General features: G+C 32.8%; 1 protein-coding gene across 1 annotated transcript in view; it reads right to left on the reverse strand.

The window, feature by feature from the left end:
* LOC117102696 (von Willebrand factor A domain-containing protein 7-like) overlaps positions 1 to 13,863 on the reverse strand; it is a gene marked incomplete at its 3' end in the record, with an annotated part of 18,118 nt that extends 4,255 nt beyond the window's left edge. The window contains exons 1-10 of the mRNA XM_033243081.1: positions 13,567 to 13,863; positions 10,567 to 10,689; positions 10,079 to 10,294; positions 9,642 to 9,711; positions 8,926 to 9,026; positions 8,602 to 8,772; positions 7,243 to 7,455; positions 5,141 to 5,270; positions 4,412 to 4,572; positions 946 to 1,221 (exon numbers count right to left, since the gene is read on the reverse strand). Of these exons, the coding sequence (XP_033098972.1) occupies positions 946 to 1,221; positions 4,412 to 4,572; positions 5,141 to 5,270; positions 7,243 to 7,455; positions 8,602 to 8,772; positions 8,926 to 9,026; positions 9,642 to 9,711; positions 10,079 to 10,294; positions 10,567 to 10,689; positions 13,567 to 13,831 (1,726 nt within the window). The remainder of the gene's footprint in view (positions 1 to 945; positions 1,222 to 4,411; positions 4,573 to 5,140; positions 5,271 to 7,242; positions 7,456 to 8,601; positions 8,773 to 8,925; positions 9,027 to 9,641; positions 9,712 to 10,078; positions 10,295 to 10,566; positions 10,690 to 13,566) is intronic.
* Between the last annotated feature and the right edge of the window lie 1,529 nt (positions 13,864 to 15,392).

Here is a 15,392-nt window from a genome sequence, read left to right on the forward strand (position 1 = left end):
GACATAAGCTCGTTTTGGGTCATTTTTCGTCTTTCCACAGTCAATCTCAGCAAATACTTGTCGATTTTTGTGTTCCCTTCGGTATTTGAAAGGCAATTCCGTTCTGATTGTTTAGTATTTGTTTCAAGTGTATTGCTAGAAAAATGTCACCGTCATTTTTCACTTTTCGATTGGTGGTATGCTGACCGCCCACCGCGTAGAGGCTACCTTTTTACCTGTTTTTAGCGACTTTGTTGGCATTAAATTGCCATTTCGGCTGTTTACCAATCAAATATCTTGTTGTTCCCCCCTGTAAAATTAGAGCTGCATATTCATAGATTCTTCTCATATAAAATATATTCCCATTGAATGAAAAAATTCACCGTAAAAACACTAATTTCATTATGAATGAACAATCTGTCTAGGCATTATGCCCGCGCAAAATTCGAAGCTTTGGTATAGCCTTCTGACATTGTTAATGAACCTGCGTTGTACTGTTGTTGTATCTTTTGCCTTAAATTGGCCAATTTCCTTTAGGTATTTCATTGGCCAATTTCCTTTAGGTATTTCATTTCCACCTTCTACATACTCATTAAGTAATATGTTGTGTTATGAGTGTTATTGTTTGACTTAATGTAAAATTTAGAGCACACAAGGATCTAAAACATATGGTTGTAGGTTTCTCTGCCAGCTGGTAAGAAGCAGGAACGTACCATTATCGAGCAGGTCTGGGATAGCTAGCTGGATTCAGACTGGCTAGGAAAAGTGCGTCGTAAAATATGAATCACCATTATAGCCTAAATTGTAAAATTGTTAATTTATATGTTCATGACTTTGTAATGATTTTACGAAAATTAAATATTTATTCTGATTCTGATTCTCAAACTTCTCAAGTTAATCAACATGCATCTGCTGAAAAACATACCTATAGTTTTACTCTTATTCTTTTACTAAAAATAGGCTTACCTAATGGGTTATAAACAATTGCATTGATCGACGATCCTGATGAAATTGTTATGGTAAACGTGCTGAGGGTTTCGTCAATCGCAAATAACGAAGTCTGGAATCTCGTGATGTAATTTTTAGCAATGTACACAGTGGCCGCGCCAACTTTTATGTCTAAAAGATTCACCATTTCTCCTATTTCACTCTTGCTCCCTTGATAAACAGCACCTCCGCTTTCCTCCGCTATCATATCATATGAAGATGAGGACATTGGACCACCACTTGCTAATGAACTAACTAAGAAAATGAAGTAAAATAAATAGTCACAATATTATTTTTTATCATTGTATATAATCTCAAAACCTAACTTATAACATTAACAATTTACACAAATTAAAATATGTGACATTTCGGCTCAATGTTTAAATGAGATTAAATCAACGTTTACAGAAGCTAGAGTTGATCACATTTTGCCAGCCTTTTCCATTTTTCTTGTCTTTGTATCCATTGATTTGATTCCAACTTTTTAGTTGTTTTGTGTTTTTTGAAATAGGAAATAAATTCGTATATTTATTGATGGATTGATTAATTGGTTAATCAGGTATTTAATTTTGAAATTAAAGCAAAGTAAAATTATTCTGTTAAAAACATTTTAAAACAGTTGAATATTGTAAAAGATTATAATGTTTTAGGACTCGTTTTTTTTTCTTCAAGAAATCCAGTAAACCAATACTATTTGACCGATGACATAAAATATAAGTTTGCGTTGTACTATGTTGCGTTGCACTCGGCCTAATTGGCTGATTAGTAAATCAGGAAACTCACTGTGCCAGACAGTCGTTGGCCGACGGATTTCTAGGAGGAATGCAACGCCACGACGCGCGTGCAACGGATCGTTTTTAATAATCATTCAGATTGCTAATACAATAGACCTACTAAATAACTGTTAGTTTACTTAAATTCCATTATGTAAGCTAATAAACTTCGCTCTATGCTGTGAAACTAGGACTTATTAAGGACAAATTATGCCCATACAGTGGTTTACTGGCACCACCACTGCCTGCTTAGGCCTAAACGAAGTTTAATGCGAATGATTCATCCATCATAGATCATCATCCGTCATGCAATATATCATAGGCCTAAAAACAAATCAATTTTTTTTATTCATATCTAACATAAGAAAATACATACAAAAGAAAATAAACAAGTTACATAACATAAATCACCTTCTTTTATGTTTACTTTGACATATTTGTTAAGTTCACGATAATAATATAACCGACTGAATGTTGATATACCTTTAAAATACTGAATGAAGGCTCTAACGTTACGTGATTAAAAGTAATACTTGCATAATCATGCAACTAATTTAAGGTACTCATTAAAAAAACATTGTGCTCACTGGACCCTTTGTTAAGGCCTATGCCCATCTAAGTTTGATTATAACTAAAAGAGCCGCTTTTTAATCAATTGTATTCGTTCAGTTTGCCCAAAATATATTTTCTTTATTCATAGTAGGTCCATTGTCGGACACAGCTGTATTACTACGTATGATGCGTGGACGCGTCTAACCATCACATAAATATCAAATCAACAAGGAAATTCAACTCATGGCCTATGAAATACTGTTTAAATGCAAAAGTACTACTTTCTGTAATAAATATTTAAAAAACACAATTTAGCCTATAAGAGATACGTGACAGTTGTATTTAACACTTGGCTTCACAAGAATTTTACAACTTGCAAGTCAAAATATGAGTGTCTAATATTATTAAGATTCATAATTTTTACCAACCAAATATTTTGATGTTTACTTTGAAATATGTTGTTAAGTTAACAATAATATAATAAAACAGACTGGATGTGATATACCGGTAACAGACTGATGTTACGTGACTATAATATTTGTTATTTTGTGACTATTCATTTAACGAACGCTATGCAATGTCATTATTATTATTATTATTACTATTATTATTATTATTATTATTATTATTATTATTATTATTATTATTATTATTATTATTATTATTATCATTATTATTATTATTTGGTGCTTAGAGACCTTTACTTGTCTATTTGCGCCTTTTAAATCGACCTATGTATTATTATTATTATTATTATTATTATTATTATACAATATAGATTTATTTATAAAGGAGCATTACATGTTCCCTTTTTGAGTTGAGCCACCATGTTGATTGACGTCTGTAATCATGTGAAGCATGAAGAAAAGAATGGAATCGGCCGCCTTGCTTGAATTCTGTATTTAGGCACAGGGTAGATGTAGGCACTCTTTATGAAGCGATGCTCTAGTTCTCTTTATGTTTAAGTGTAACCAGGTGTAACTGACTGGCTTACACTAAACCATCAAACTAGCCTAATATAACCACACTTAAATTCTAATTTCTAAAACCTAATTTAACAAAAACAAGATACTTAATTAGGCCATTTATAGGCCTACGTTGTAAAAGATTAAATAAAAAAATCTTTCGCTTGACTTTAGGAATTAGTCATTGTGAAAAAAAATGATAGGCTATGTCAATGTTATATTAAACAATGGCGGATTTACGGGAGAGCCCAGTCGGTACGGGCCCACCCTCCTAATTCTATCAAAATTATATATAAAAAAGTGCAGAAAACAGACAAAATTGTATTCAAATTTAAATCTTAGTGTGCCATTTCCGGCCATCTAGGGTGCCATAATCATATTTTGTTTTTATCTCAGCCCCAACCATGGAGCTGAGGTGGGTAGACACTCAGATCATTGAAGTCCCTCTCTGGACCCCTCTTTTTTCTAATTCTTGTACACGCCACTTTTGAAGTACCATTTCTGGTGTCCTATCAGGGTAATTTTTATCCATCGGGGGAGAAGAGAAGGTTTTGTAGGGGAATATCATATCAAAGATACTCCTCATGATACATTTTATTGTGATCGTAGAAACAATCTCAACTTCAACTTTGTTCGGAAATTACAACAATTATAATGTCATATTACAGTAGCTTGATGCCTAAAATATCTAATAAAATTTTTATTCAGGGGCTTCCATGGGCTTCGTCCCCTGGGCCCCCAACGGGGCCCTTGGCGACCCCCCTTAGCCCCAGCCAATAATTATTCTGTTTTATTATTCGTTCTTCAACATAGAAGAGCCAGACCAATATTCACGTTTTACATGGATGTCGTAAGCCTAGTTTACAAGTAGTGCTGAGACAAATAATAATTAAGTCATGTTATACTAATATTTAATAAAATGCTTTAAATTCATTGTTTCAGCATTGTTAGAAATTAATAATTCCTAAAAATAAAAAAATAAAATCGAAAAATACAGTGAATATCCGGGTCAAATAGGATCACACACAATCACTGTATTGCGCCCCCTATCATGAAGATGATTCATTTATATTTATTCATAAGTCTGTGGTTTACGTATCACATTTAAATTCTTTTGGCAAATTACAAACGATTTTAATACAAAATGATACATACCCTGGTCAATATCTCGACGCCGTTTTGCAGTAGGACATTCTCCTGTTAAGATGAACTGTATACGTGAATTAGTCTGTTTCGCCAATGCAACCACGTTCAACATTTTGGATTCATCTTTAGGGTCAGCGTCCGTGAACACGTATACGTCAGAATTACGAAGGCTTAACATAATTGATATCAATGTTAAGTAATTTTGTTTAATGCACATACGGTGCATAACCTTAAATGTGCAAGACAGTAATCAATATAATGAAGTTGAAGAACTCGAAGTTCCAACTGCACAATAGCACAGATGTGCTCATTTAAAGCACAGTTTAAATTTTAAAAATTGATAAACCTAAATAATGTTATATCAAATCTAGCACGCATTAATAATTGAGTTTTTAAAGATTATTTACCTAGGACAACAATGATCTTGCTAATGGTTTCTAATAGAGTTTCACTGTTGTCTATGATAATTGTGCTCTAATTTCTCTTCTATATTATGTGTTTATGTTAAAAGTTACTAATAATATTATTGCCAACTAATATTTCATTTTTTGAGTTTATATATTTTGGAAATTTCTGGAAGGCGGTACCCTTGAGTATTAATTTGTGTTATTGTGTTTATTATTTTTTTTTTTTTTTGTAAATTTACCAAGAAACGGTTTGCTAGAATTGTTTATATACTCCGAAAGCAAAAAAAGATCGTTTCACTACATTTTTCTGTAATGTAAGACTGTACTTTACCAATTTGTCAATGCAAGCTCAATTCCAGACAAACACATTTCGGGACAGTCGCCTCCACCGCTTACATAAATATTCTTTAGGTATTCAATGCATTCATCTGGGTCTCTGGTAACGAATGCTGGACCATAAACTAATAAAACATAAAAATGCAATATCAGCATTTCTGATTTTTTTTACTATTTTAGTATTAATATCGTATGACCAATTACAAATACAATGTACACCTATGCTCACACACGTCTGGACTGATCTGCAAACTATACTAACAAAAGTTGACATCAGCAACTGCCAGAGTTTGAGAGGATATCTCTGTTACTAATACTGGCAAGATCTTCTGAAATTCCTTAATCCGAAAAAAGCAGTAGGGCCTAGTTGTATCGACCATTGCTCTTCGCAACATTATAGAGTAACGCATTGAATGGAATGCTGACTTATACATAACTTTCAGTGACTTTAAAAGCCCGAAAAACTTGTTTATATGTATGTATGTACGTAATGCATCCTTATCAAGAAACTTTATAAACAATCTCAATGCTGTATTAATCAAAACAACACTTTCACAGAATAGACTGAAGTTAAATCTGAAGTAGTCAAGGATTTATTCACTTCTATCTTGTTCCATGTTACCGTCGACTAGGTGATGCGTCAAACAACAGCAGATCGCCATCGAGGTATCCAGTGGAATCTGTTGGCACAGATGGAAGTTCGCTGTCTCTCACGTTCATAAACTAACATCCAAGTGAAGGTTGATAAACTTTCCCTTTACGCACAAAGAATGTTGGTTTATATTTCAAAAAGAAAATAGGTGTGATGTTTTTAAATACACAGCCAACCCACCGATCCATTAACGGTGACACCATATCAAATATATATATATATATATACTGTCTCTTATACACATCTAGATGTGTATAAGAGACAGGAATTAGAATGTTCGTATTTTTTATGTTTTGTAAAAAAATATTTTTCTTTGCGAAATATTCCTGTTACCTTCGTCAGCGCTTGAGCATCTATGAGAAACTTGACTGTACATATCTAATACAATAGGCTACTAAGCACCACGACTAAAAGAAATATATGACATGGTCTTATCTGCAGCAATAGTTTATTTGGCCCTAATTGGCATAAATCAATGGCTGGTCAGGGTGACATTACAATTGTGAATGGTAAAACAGCAGCATCTGGCCAATCAAAATAAAAATCAATATATATTTGTATATATACTGTATATATATATATATATATATATATATATGTGTGTGTGTGTGTGTGTATGTGTGTATGTATATATATATACATACATATATATATATATATACAAATATATATGTATATTATGTGTGCTTATGTGTATAAGGTGTGTGTGAAAATAATAATAGGCCTACATTTTTTAGAGAAATCTATCAGACAGACGTTACAGTTGACATTGGGATACTTAACTTCACTCTCCAAATGGCATACACCTTTGGATTTCAAACAGCATAATATGAAATACAGTAGAACCCTTATTAAGGAGACATCTTTGTGACAAAAAGTGTCCTCTTAATAGGGGTGTTACAGTAGAAAATTGGCATGGATTAGAGTACTATGAAAGTACACGAAAAACAAAGAAAAAGAAATCCCCATGGTTAAGGGTCAAAATTGACAAGATTGGTTTACGAAATAATATGCAGTAGATCTATACTGATGTTCACTTTAAGGATTTTGGAGAGAATATTCTAGTGTATTGCTCAAAAGGTATCAAAATATAAAGTTGAATGAACTATTTTTTATTTTGTGACTTAAGATACAATGAAAATAGACTAAGTTATTTGACCATTTAGCACACTCAGAAAGTGGAATAGGGGTAATGTTAAAAATATATTTCCCCTCGTTTCACAGAAAAGCGTTCTTTAAAGAGTATTCTGACAGAAAAATGTTCTTTTAATAGTGTTCTAAATAGGAGTGTCCCAAAGAACAGGGTTGTACTGTATATAAGATACATCATACTAACTTAAAGAGCATTTACATTTGAAAGAAACTTTTTGCTTGTTACATGGAACGTATTCTGCTGGAAATGTTTACTTAATACTGTATTTCAAAAATACTAAAAATGGTCTTACGTGGATCGTTAAACGTGACTACGACGTAGTTGTAAGGAGCATCTACTGTGCCAGCTGTTTTATTAACAATGGCAATGCATTCGGCAATAACAGATGCTCGCTCTTCAGACATACTTCCAGTGTCATCGATAACCATTGCAAGAGTAGCACCCGTTCCAAGGTTTAAAATACTTCGGAAATCAACTTCTCCAGTTGTGTTCAAAATTCCATAATCTGAAAAAGGATTGAAATAATAGTTTTCTTCAGGCAGGGTTTTGTTAATGTGGTCACATGATTGGATTTCGTGTTGAACTCACGACTCTTGCTAAAAGATGCAACATCATATAGAAATAATGTTCAAATATAAAGGAAAAATTATGAACCCATAAAACTAAATAATCATATTATAACGTATAATTACCGGAACATAAGAAATCTGTTCTATATAGCGCGTTGCCAGTATAACAAAAAAAGACTTAGGCCTATACAATCTAAAGACAATATCAACTTAACTGAACTATTTAAAATACTCATAAGCACAACAGATAAAATTTGGGCTTTTTAAGTTGCATTGATATTGTAATGATTTAGTAGTTTTACATTTGTTTGTATTGTCATATTTAGTAGTTAAGTTTGTTATTATTATAATTATTATTATTATTATTATTATTATTATTATATTATTATTATTATTGTATAGGTGTAATTTTGCCCTACCTGACGTGAAAATGTACTGAATACTCAGTACGTTTGAAAAAAATTGCGAAAAAACATCGCAAGTTGTTCTCGGGTGGGACTCGAACCAACGATCTCCAGATCACTAGCCTGGCATCATACCTCTAGACCACCGAGCTTGCGCCTGATGGTCAGGGTTGAATTCGAGTCCAAGTAAGTAGAGGGTACTGCAGTGTTGATAGTAATTGTTATTGTCGTGATGTAATAGACAATAACTGCATTTGCGTCAGGAGAAACATGTATAGGTGTAATTTTGCCCTACCTGACGTGGAAATGTACAGTGAATGCTCAGTACATTTGAAAACAATTGCGAAAAAATCGCAAGTTGCTCTCGGGTGGGACTCAAACCCACGATCTCCAGATCACTAGCCTGGCATCATACCTCTAGACCACAGAGCTTGTTATTATTATTATTATTATTATTATTAATATTATATTTGCTATTGCTATTGCAAATATATATATTTGCTATTATTATTATTATTGTTGTTGTTGTTGTTGTTGTTGTTGTCGTTGTTGCTGTTGTTGTTGTTTTTTCTGATTGGTTAGACCGAAGGCTAAGGTTCTAACCAGTGAATCCTTCGCAAGACAAAAATTATCATCATCGTAATCAATATTATTATAATCATTATGAAAATAACATACCAGGATGAACAAAATAGTCCATGGTTGCCTCAAATGCTAACCTTGCAGCATCTTTGTGGTAATAATAATGGGGTGATAGGAACGGGTCGGTTGTCTGTTTGTTAATTCCTCCAGTTGCTTCTGTGTGTCGTGTCTCGTCAAAAGTCCCACCATGCGAACACTTCCCTGCTTCTACAAGAGAAAATTGTTTCAAGGACAGATCCATTTTAAAACGCAATATAAACATGTTATGTATTTGAAACTATCTTTATAATACTTGCAGGGTAACACGTATTTATATGGGGTCTGTAGCAATTGGGTTTGTAAAATATTTAAAAAACTAACCTTCGGGTTTTATAACATCTTGACCACTAAGATAACCGCTTGTATACCGAGTACCCTTGATGGCTTTGTGCCGGTTATAGAAACATTCGTATTCCCCAACCCTAGATATTCAAAATTTAACGTAAGAACCTATTGTAAAAAACATTAGCATCACGAATCTATTAATATTATTAATTCAATAGGCCTAGAGGCCTATATATAGTAGTTTTGAAGATTTCCCTCAAAGAAAAGGTTTAAGAATGCACATGAGGGAGTATCAGAAGTAGAATCAGAAAACAACTATTGTCATCAACAAGTTAAACAAATTGGCAACGAAATTTTATTTTCCTACATACAAACATACAGTAACAAAAAATATAAACATAATGGTAGCACCATACATTATTGCACAAGGTTCAGTGTTTAAGAGACACACATTGTTTATTGATCTCTGTTATTCGCAGTGTGTTGACTAGCATTGTTTCACATTGCAAAAGAAATGTGTAAAATCAGTTGCTTCTAATCGGGATCAAAATTCCAAATAGGCCGCTGAAACGCAAGTTAATAATCCGTCTGCATACGTAGCAGAAAATAAGGTTGAATTCCATTTGGGGCAATATTTTATAGTAGATTCTTCTTCTTTAACCTTTAAGAAATGCATATATTATACTATACATTATATACGTTATACTATTAAAACAATTTAAGGTATGACTAATTATATCATAATTCCATACCCGGTTTTACAATTTAAGCATGTCTCCTGTCCTGGGTTCGCAACCGCTAAAAACGGCTTACCATTAATACCTGAAAGATATAAAATGCCTTATTTGGAACATTGATTATAGACTTAGGGATCAACCAATAACAATTTAGCCACGGTGACGTTGTTACGACAAATGGAAATCACGGCGCAAAGTGTTCCAGTATGTGTTCCAGCTTTTACCTTGGGAATTTTTTTAACTGTTATTTTACCGGCCAAATATCTGAACATGTTGCACAACTTTTTAAGTTGTGTTACGGGAGAAGCAGAACGCAGTTTATTTGCTATAAGACAAACGACAGCCTACATAATCATTGAAGATAACCAACTTCCTTTTTCATGGGTTCTTGATTTTCTATGCGAAAATGTATTTTTCATTGAACTCTAGCTAAAAAATATGATAGTACAAACCTAAGTCAGCATACGTATTCACCACTTCTGGTTTAATTAATTTAGTTATAAGATAATGTTCGTAAACTTGCATCTCAAGCCAATCTGTATTACTGTAGAACATTTGCATAATGTGCAGGATTCGTCCAATCCACATCCTAGCGACACTGTAATCTGGTATCGTATCATTCAATACGCTGTTCATGGAAGTACGCAGATTTTTAATCTTTTTATTTCCTGTTGTTAAAAGAAAAAATAACAATGTAAACTCATAAGACGTTTTATAGGCCCTCGTAAACCATAGTTATGAGGCTGCTTGTAAAGAAAGGGGAACATTATTATCTATGATAATTGATCGGATTATGATTTATAGCTAAAACGCTAGCGTTTTAAGAAAGCCCAATATTCTTTGATTTTTTATTTATCGTAATATTATGTTTTTTTGTTTTGTTTTTGTTTTTGTTTTTGTTTTTGGCTACATTGTTTATTAGGCATTAATTTATCCTCACCTTTTTTCATTGCCTCTCCATTCATATGCCAATATGCCTTTTCAGATTTCTTGTTGGAAATACGAATGTTTTCTAAAACTATTTCTTTTATTGCTGTTTCGAACTTTTTTGGTGAAACCTTCCCTACTAAAAAAAGAGATAAAATGTTTTTGTTAAACATCGATTGTTCACAGTGGTTAGATAATTACCAATTTTATCAAATAAGATCATTAACATTGTAAAACATGTAGGCCTACAGGATGTATTAAATACAAACAATCATTTATAAACATTTATCGTGGTGATATAAATGATTAGGCTAAATGAGGTACCTGCTATATTAACAGATATAGCTCATATGCATTTTATATAGGCATACTCATGTGCAATAAATCTGTGAAAGTATGACATAATTTTATGTAAGCATGCCAATCCGAGTTTTAGAAGCAGAATATTAAATTAATTATTGTTTATATTAAATTGTCAATGAAAACTATTGAAATGGTATTTAGACCGTCAAGAACATTCGATATGGACGTAGATCTAAATATGTAGATTAGAAGTAAAAGAATATTATTTAATCAATTATATAGGTATTTTTATATATTTTTTCTATTGTAATTTAGCTAACACGAGTGCTCAGTTATGACAGGAAAACATATAATGCACAATAATACTAGGCCTACTTAAGTGCCTGTATTAGCACTCCAAGTCTTATAATTCTACTTAGTCACTAACGACCAGGTGAAGACAGACAAACGGATATAAAGTGTTTTTTCCCAAGAAAACAAGTAACGTCATCAGGTATGGATTGCAACTTAAAGCTTAGACACACGATTTCACAACATAAAGCATGAAATTATGAAAACAATGTCTACTACAAATGAAATATTGTACATCTTCCCAGCACCTTCTTTAGAGTAACGAAATTTATTGAGACAAAAGCCCTCGCTAGCTTGAAGCTAGCTACAACTACGGCTCCAAATTGTTTTATCTGAAATATCTACTGCAGTAGATCATGGTTCCAATGATGAAGCCTAGCCTCTAGACCCTCGAAACACAACCAATAATTTATCACAATGTATTCTTCAAAATTAAACTTTAACTTTATTTATCCTCAAAACACGAGAAAAACAATAACTAAATAAATTTTATATTGCGTATGGTCACCTATGAACTGTAAAATGCCATATTTTTGAAAATTTTGAATTGGTGATTATCCTGAGTTTATTGTCAAACACCCTGTCATGTTTTTTTTTCTTTCGGAGCCTGGCTCTAAATCCAGTTTCACTAAGGGTTCGAATACAATCAGGGAGTGTAACAGCTGCATGCTGCCAGCAATATTGATAGTGGAATCACTTATAATATACATAACTTAAAAAGGGAAGAACATTTATTCCCTCTGGCAGCAAGGCTACATCAATATAGGTTATAATAAAATCTATGATGATCTTACACATTCTTAAAAACATACTATCTATAATGAGCTAAAAAGAAGATTTCAATTAATTTCGTTTACTTTATTAAGTTTTTAACTTACAATTAAAACTCTAAAAAAGGCACACTATGACTTGGTTTGATTGACTTGGTAATCGATAAATGCCAATCTTTAGTTCGTTATTGATATTTCATTCAATGTTTGTACTTTGTATTTAGAGGTCATCAGGTTTTTTGAGAGACAGTCAATGCTATCTAATTTATTAACTTATGATAAACAAGAAGGTATCGGCGTTCTCTGAGACATTAATATAGCGCAATATATTTTTACATAGGCCTACATTTTGAATTGTATTTGAAGGGCATGTGATTTAATTCAATTCAGTCTTTATAAAAATAATGGAATTTGTGGTGGTATACTAGATACATATTAACACAGAACATAAAACAAAACAAATGTCAAAATAATTAATTAATTATTATATACCAACTGTTGGAAACACAGGCAGCGTCTGGGGGCTATGAAGTACTGCCACCCGCATGTTGATAACCCAGAGTGGACTGGGGGCTATTAGGTACTACCACCCGCATTTTGATAACTCAGACTGGACTGGGGGATATTATGGTTACCACCCTTCTCTAATTCTGTACTGGGAAACAGAATGATACAAATATCATATGATGCTTTCGCCCGATAACAGCCTTGAAACAAAAACCAATATCAATCTGGAGTATCTGTGTTGCGCAAATGTTTATGGATTTTTGTTTAATGATTTCAAACGTGTTCAACCTTGATGTTTTTAGAAAAGGGTGATTAAAAATTTAATCGATTTGTTCAAACACATAGACGATTTATTACAATCCCACGCACACAATTTAGGACCATGTTTATATCTTAAAGAATGCTGTGAATAATGTTGGCTTTGCCATGTAAATTTATTATTCAAGGTCCTTGTTTTGTTCGTCATTATGTTGCTGGCCAAACCAATGTCGCCTTTTGTGAATATTCTAGGTTGATATGCAACGGATTATTGTACACCTCTTTACCTGAGTTCACTACCAAAACGCAGCGGGTGCCTGTGTGAACATAGGTAAGGGACTGTGGTGTAGAGACCAGACTGTTATGATACACTACTGTTTACAATATCTCACAGCCGTTAAAGGTGTATATTAGTCTCGAAAGCCCTTACACCGTTTTAAACAAATTTTAATTTACAGGTATTAACAATCTATTATTCACAGTGCGAAATAATTCACTCTACGCCAATTTGCAGACGTTACTTCATTTTATTTCCAGTCAATTAATTATTATGCAAAACTCAGTAGTAGTAATATTACTTGTTGGAACATTAGGACAAACAAATATGTTTACATGTGAAAAAAAAATGTTTTGATATGTTGTAGAACTATATTTTCTAAGACATAAAAAGTTGTTTGACGAAAAACTGGGAAGGGTGAGTGACATACAGATTTTTGAATATTTAAAAACTGGAGGAAAAGGGGGTGTAGCCGCCATTTTTTGATAGGGCAATAGAAATAATAAAAATAATCGCCTGATTCTGAAATACTGACAATTTTTATTACCTCCATAATATGCGCTATACAGAGTTGAAGCGGTTAGTGGTTCTAGTTCCGTGAGATCTCCTGGGTTCAGTGTCGGTCTATCAGGTAGAGGAATAGATTCAAAGTACTTGGCAACAGCTAGTAGAATACCACTCTCGGTTATATCTTCTAAAGTATGGTCATTTTTTGTTAACTGTACCAAACCAAGACGGTTTGGATAGAACGAAGCTACCGGTGATACAATTAACACTCCAAGAAGAAGCTTAAAAGTAGACTGAAATTTCATATTGTCCCTTTTAACAGTTATGCATACGTAGGCCTACTCTCGACTAATGATTAAAATACACACTTTAATTGCCATTGATAAAATATTTAAACAAACTTGAATATCCGTTTATATTTGATTTGTTTACAGTATGCATGGACTTTCAAGTATGCCCTTATATGGTTATTGTAAACGTAGATAATAAAATGTGTAATCTAAAAACACACACATACATCTGCCTCAGTGAGATGTATTTATACGACATGTTTCGGGAAAGCCCATCATCAGGTACATAGAGCTGTAACATGAAACAGGTTCATATATAGCAATATGGGTATATAAACAATATCATATAATAAACCAATAACAGTAGGATAAAATAGAAACAAAATACTAACAAATCACTGCCTTAAGGACTATAATAACAGGCACACCCCAGAGGGAACAAAGCAACGCAGTGTAGCACAAAGGGACGGGAATTTCAAAAGTGATAGGTCCACAATGCAGTAAAAGCCCCAAAGGTTAGTTTGACTACAGTTTCATGACATGAATGTAGTCTGGGGAAACTGTAGTGAAACTATATCCTTTTTAGGTAAGTTTGACTACAGTTTCCCCAGATTTCAAAGACTATATTCATATGTAGTCTGGGGAAACTGTAGTCAAACTTACCTAAAAAGGATACAGAGAACTCCCCGAATTGTGTGTGGTCTAAAAGGGGACACACCAAGTAATGAGGCATCACAGAAGGCAATTTCAGTTGAATGTTGTTTAATCATTTATAGAGTAATTAAGGTTCATGCTCCACCATATTTAAATAATTTGTTTACGTACTATATTTTTTTATAACTTTAGACATAGCGAAACAAACCTGTTAATTCCTCTACCACACACAGGCTTAAAAAAAAACGAAGTTTATCATATCGAGGACCGACCATATGGAATACCCTCAATATAAATATTAAAATTCTGCCAATTTCAATTAGAGTTTTCAAAAAAACAATAAAGGAATGCTTTAAATGATTATTAACTTTTAAGCAAATTTTTATTAGTGTTTTCAAGAATCTCTTGATTGAACGAGTGTATATTGTTTTGTTTTTTTTCGTGAATAAAGTTTATATATGAATCAAATTATCATAAAACAATGTCATAATTAAAACTGTACTACAGTGTTAATAATGCATGAATCAGTGCGGACGTATTCCCAGGCCTTATACTTATTCTCTCCTGAAAATTGAAACCACGCCGGTTACGCAAGTGGAGGCACAAGAGCATTCCCTTAGCCTAGTTCAATTCTACTTTTAATAATCAGAGTTTATATATTGTAATATTTTATCCAAGATCAAATACATACGTCATATTTTTATGTGATTTTTACTGGATTTTTTTTCTCTCTATTGTGGGATTCACACCCACATTATATTTCAAACAAAGGTTTGTCTACTTTGCATTTAAATTTTACGGTACAATATAATGATAAAAATAATGGCAGCAATAATTTTATAATGATAACATAAAACCCAATAGTTAAGGACGGACTTTTAAAATAAAATATTAAGAATAATCTATATACTTAAAAGTTAAA

This window comes from Anneissia japonica, unplaced genomic scaffold (genome assembly GCF_011630105.1).
Source record: "Anneissia japonica isolate Jap-2015-1 unplaced genomic scaffold, ASM1163010v1 scaffold287628_len271844_cov180, whole genome shotgun sequence".
Classification (NCBI taxonomy): domain Eukaryota; kingdom Metazoa; phylum Echinodermata; class Crinoidea; order Comatulida; family Comatulidae; genus Anneissia; species Anneissia japonica.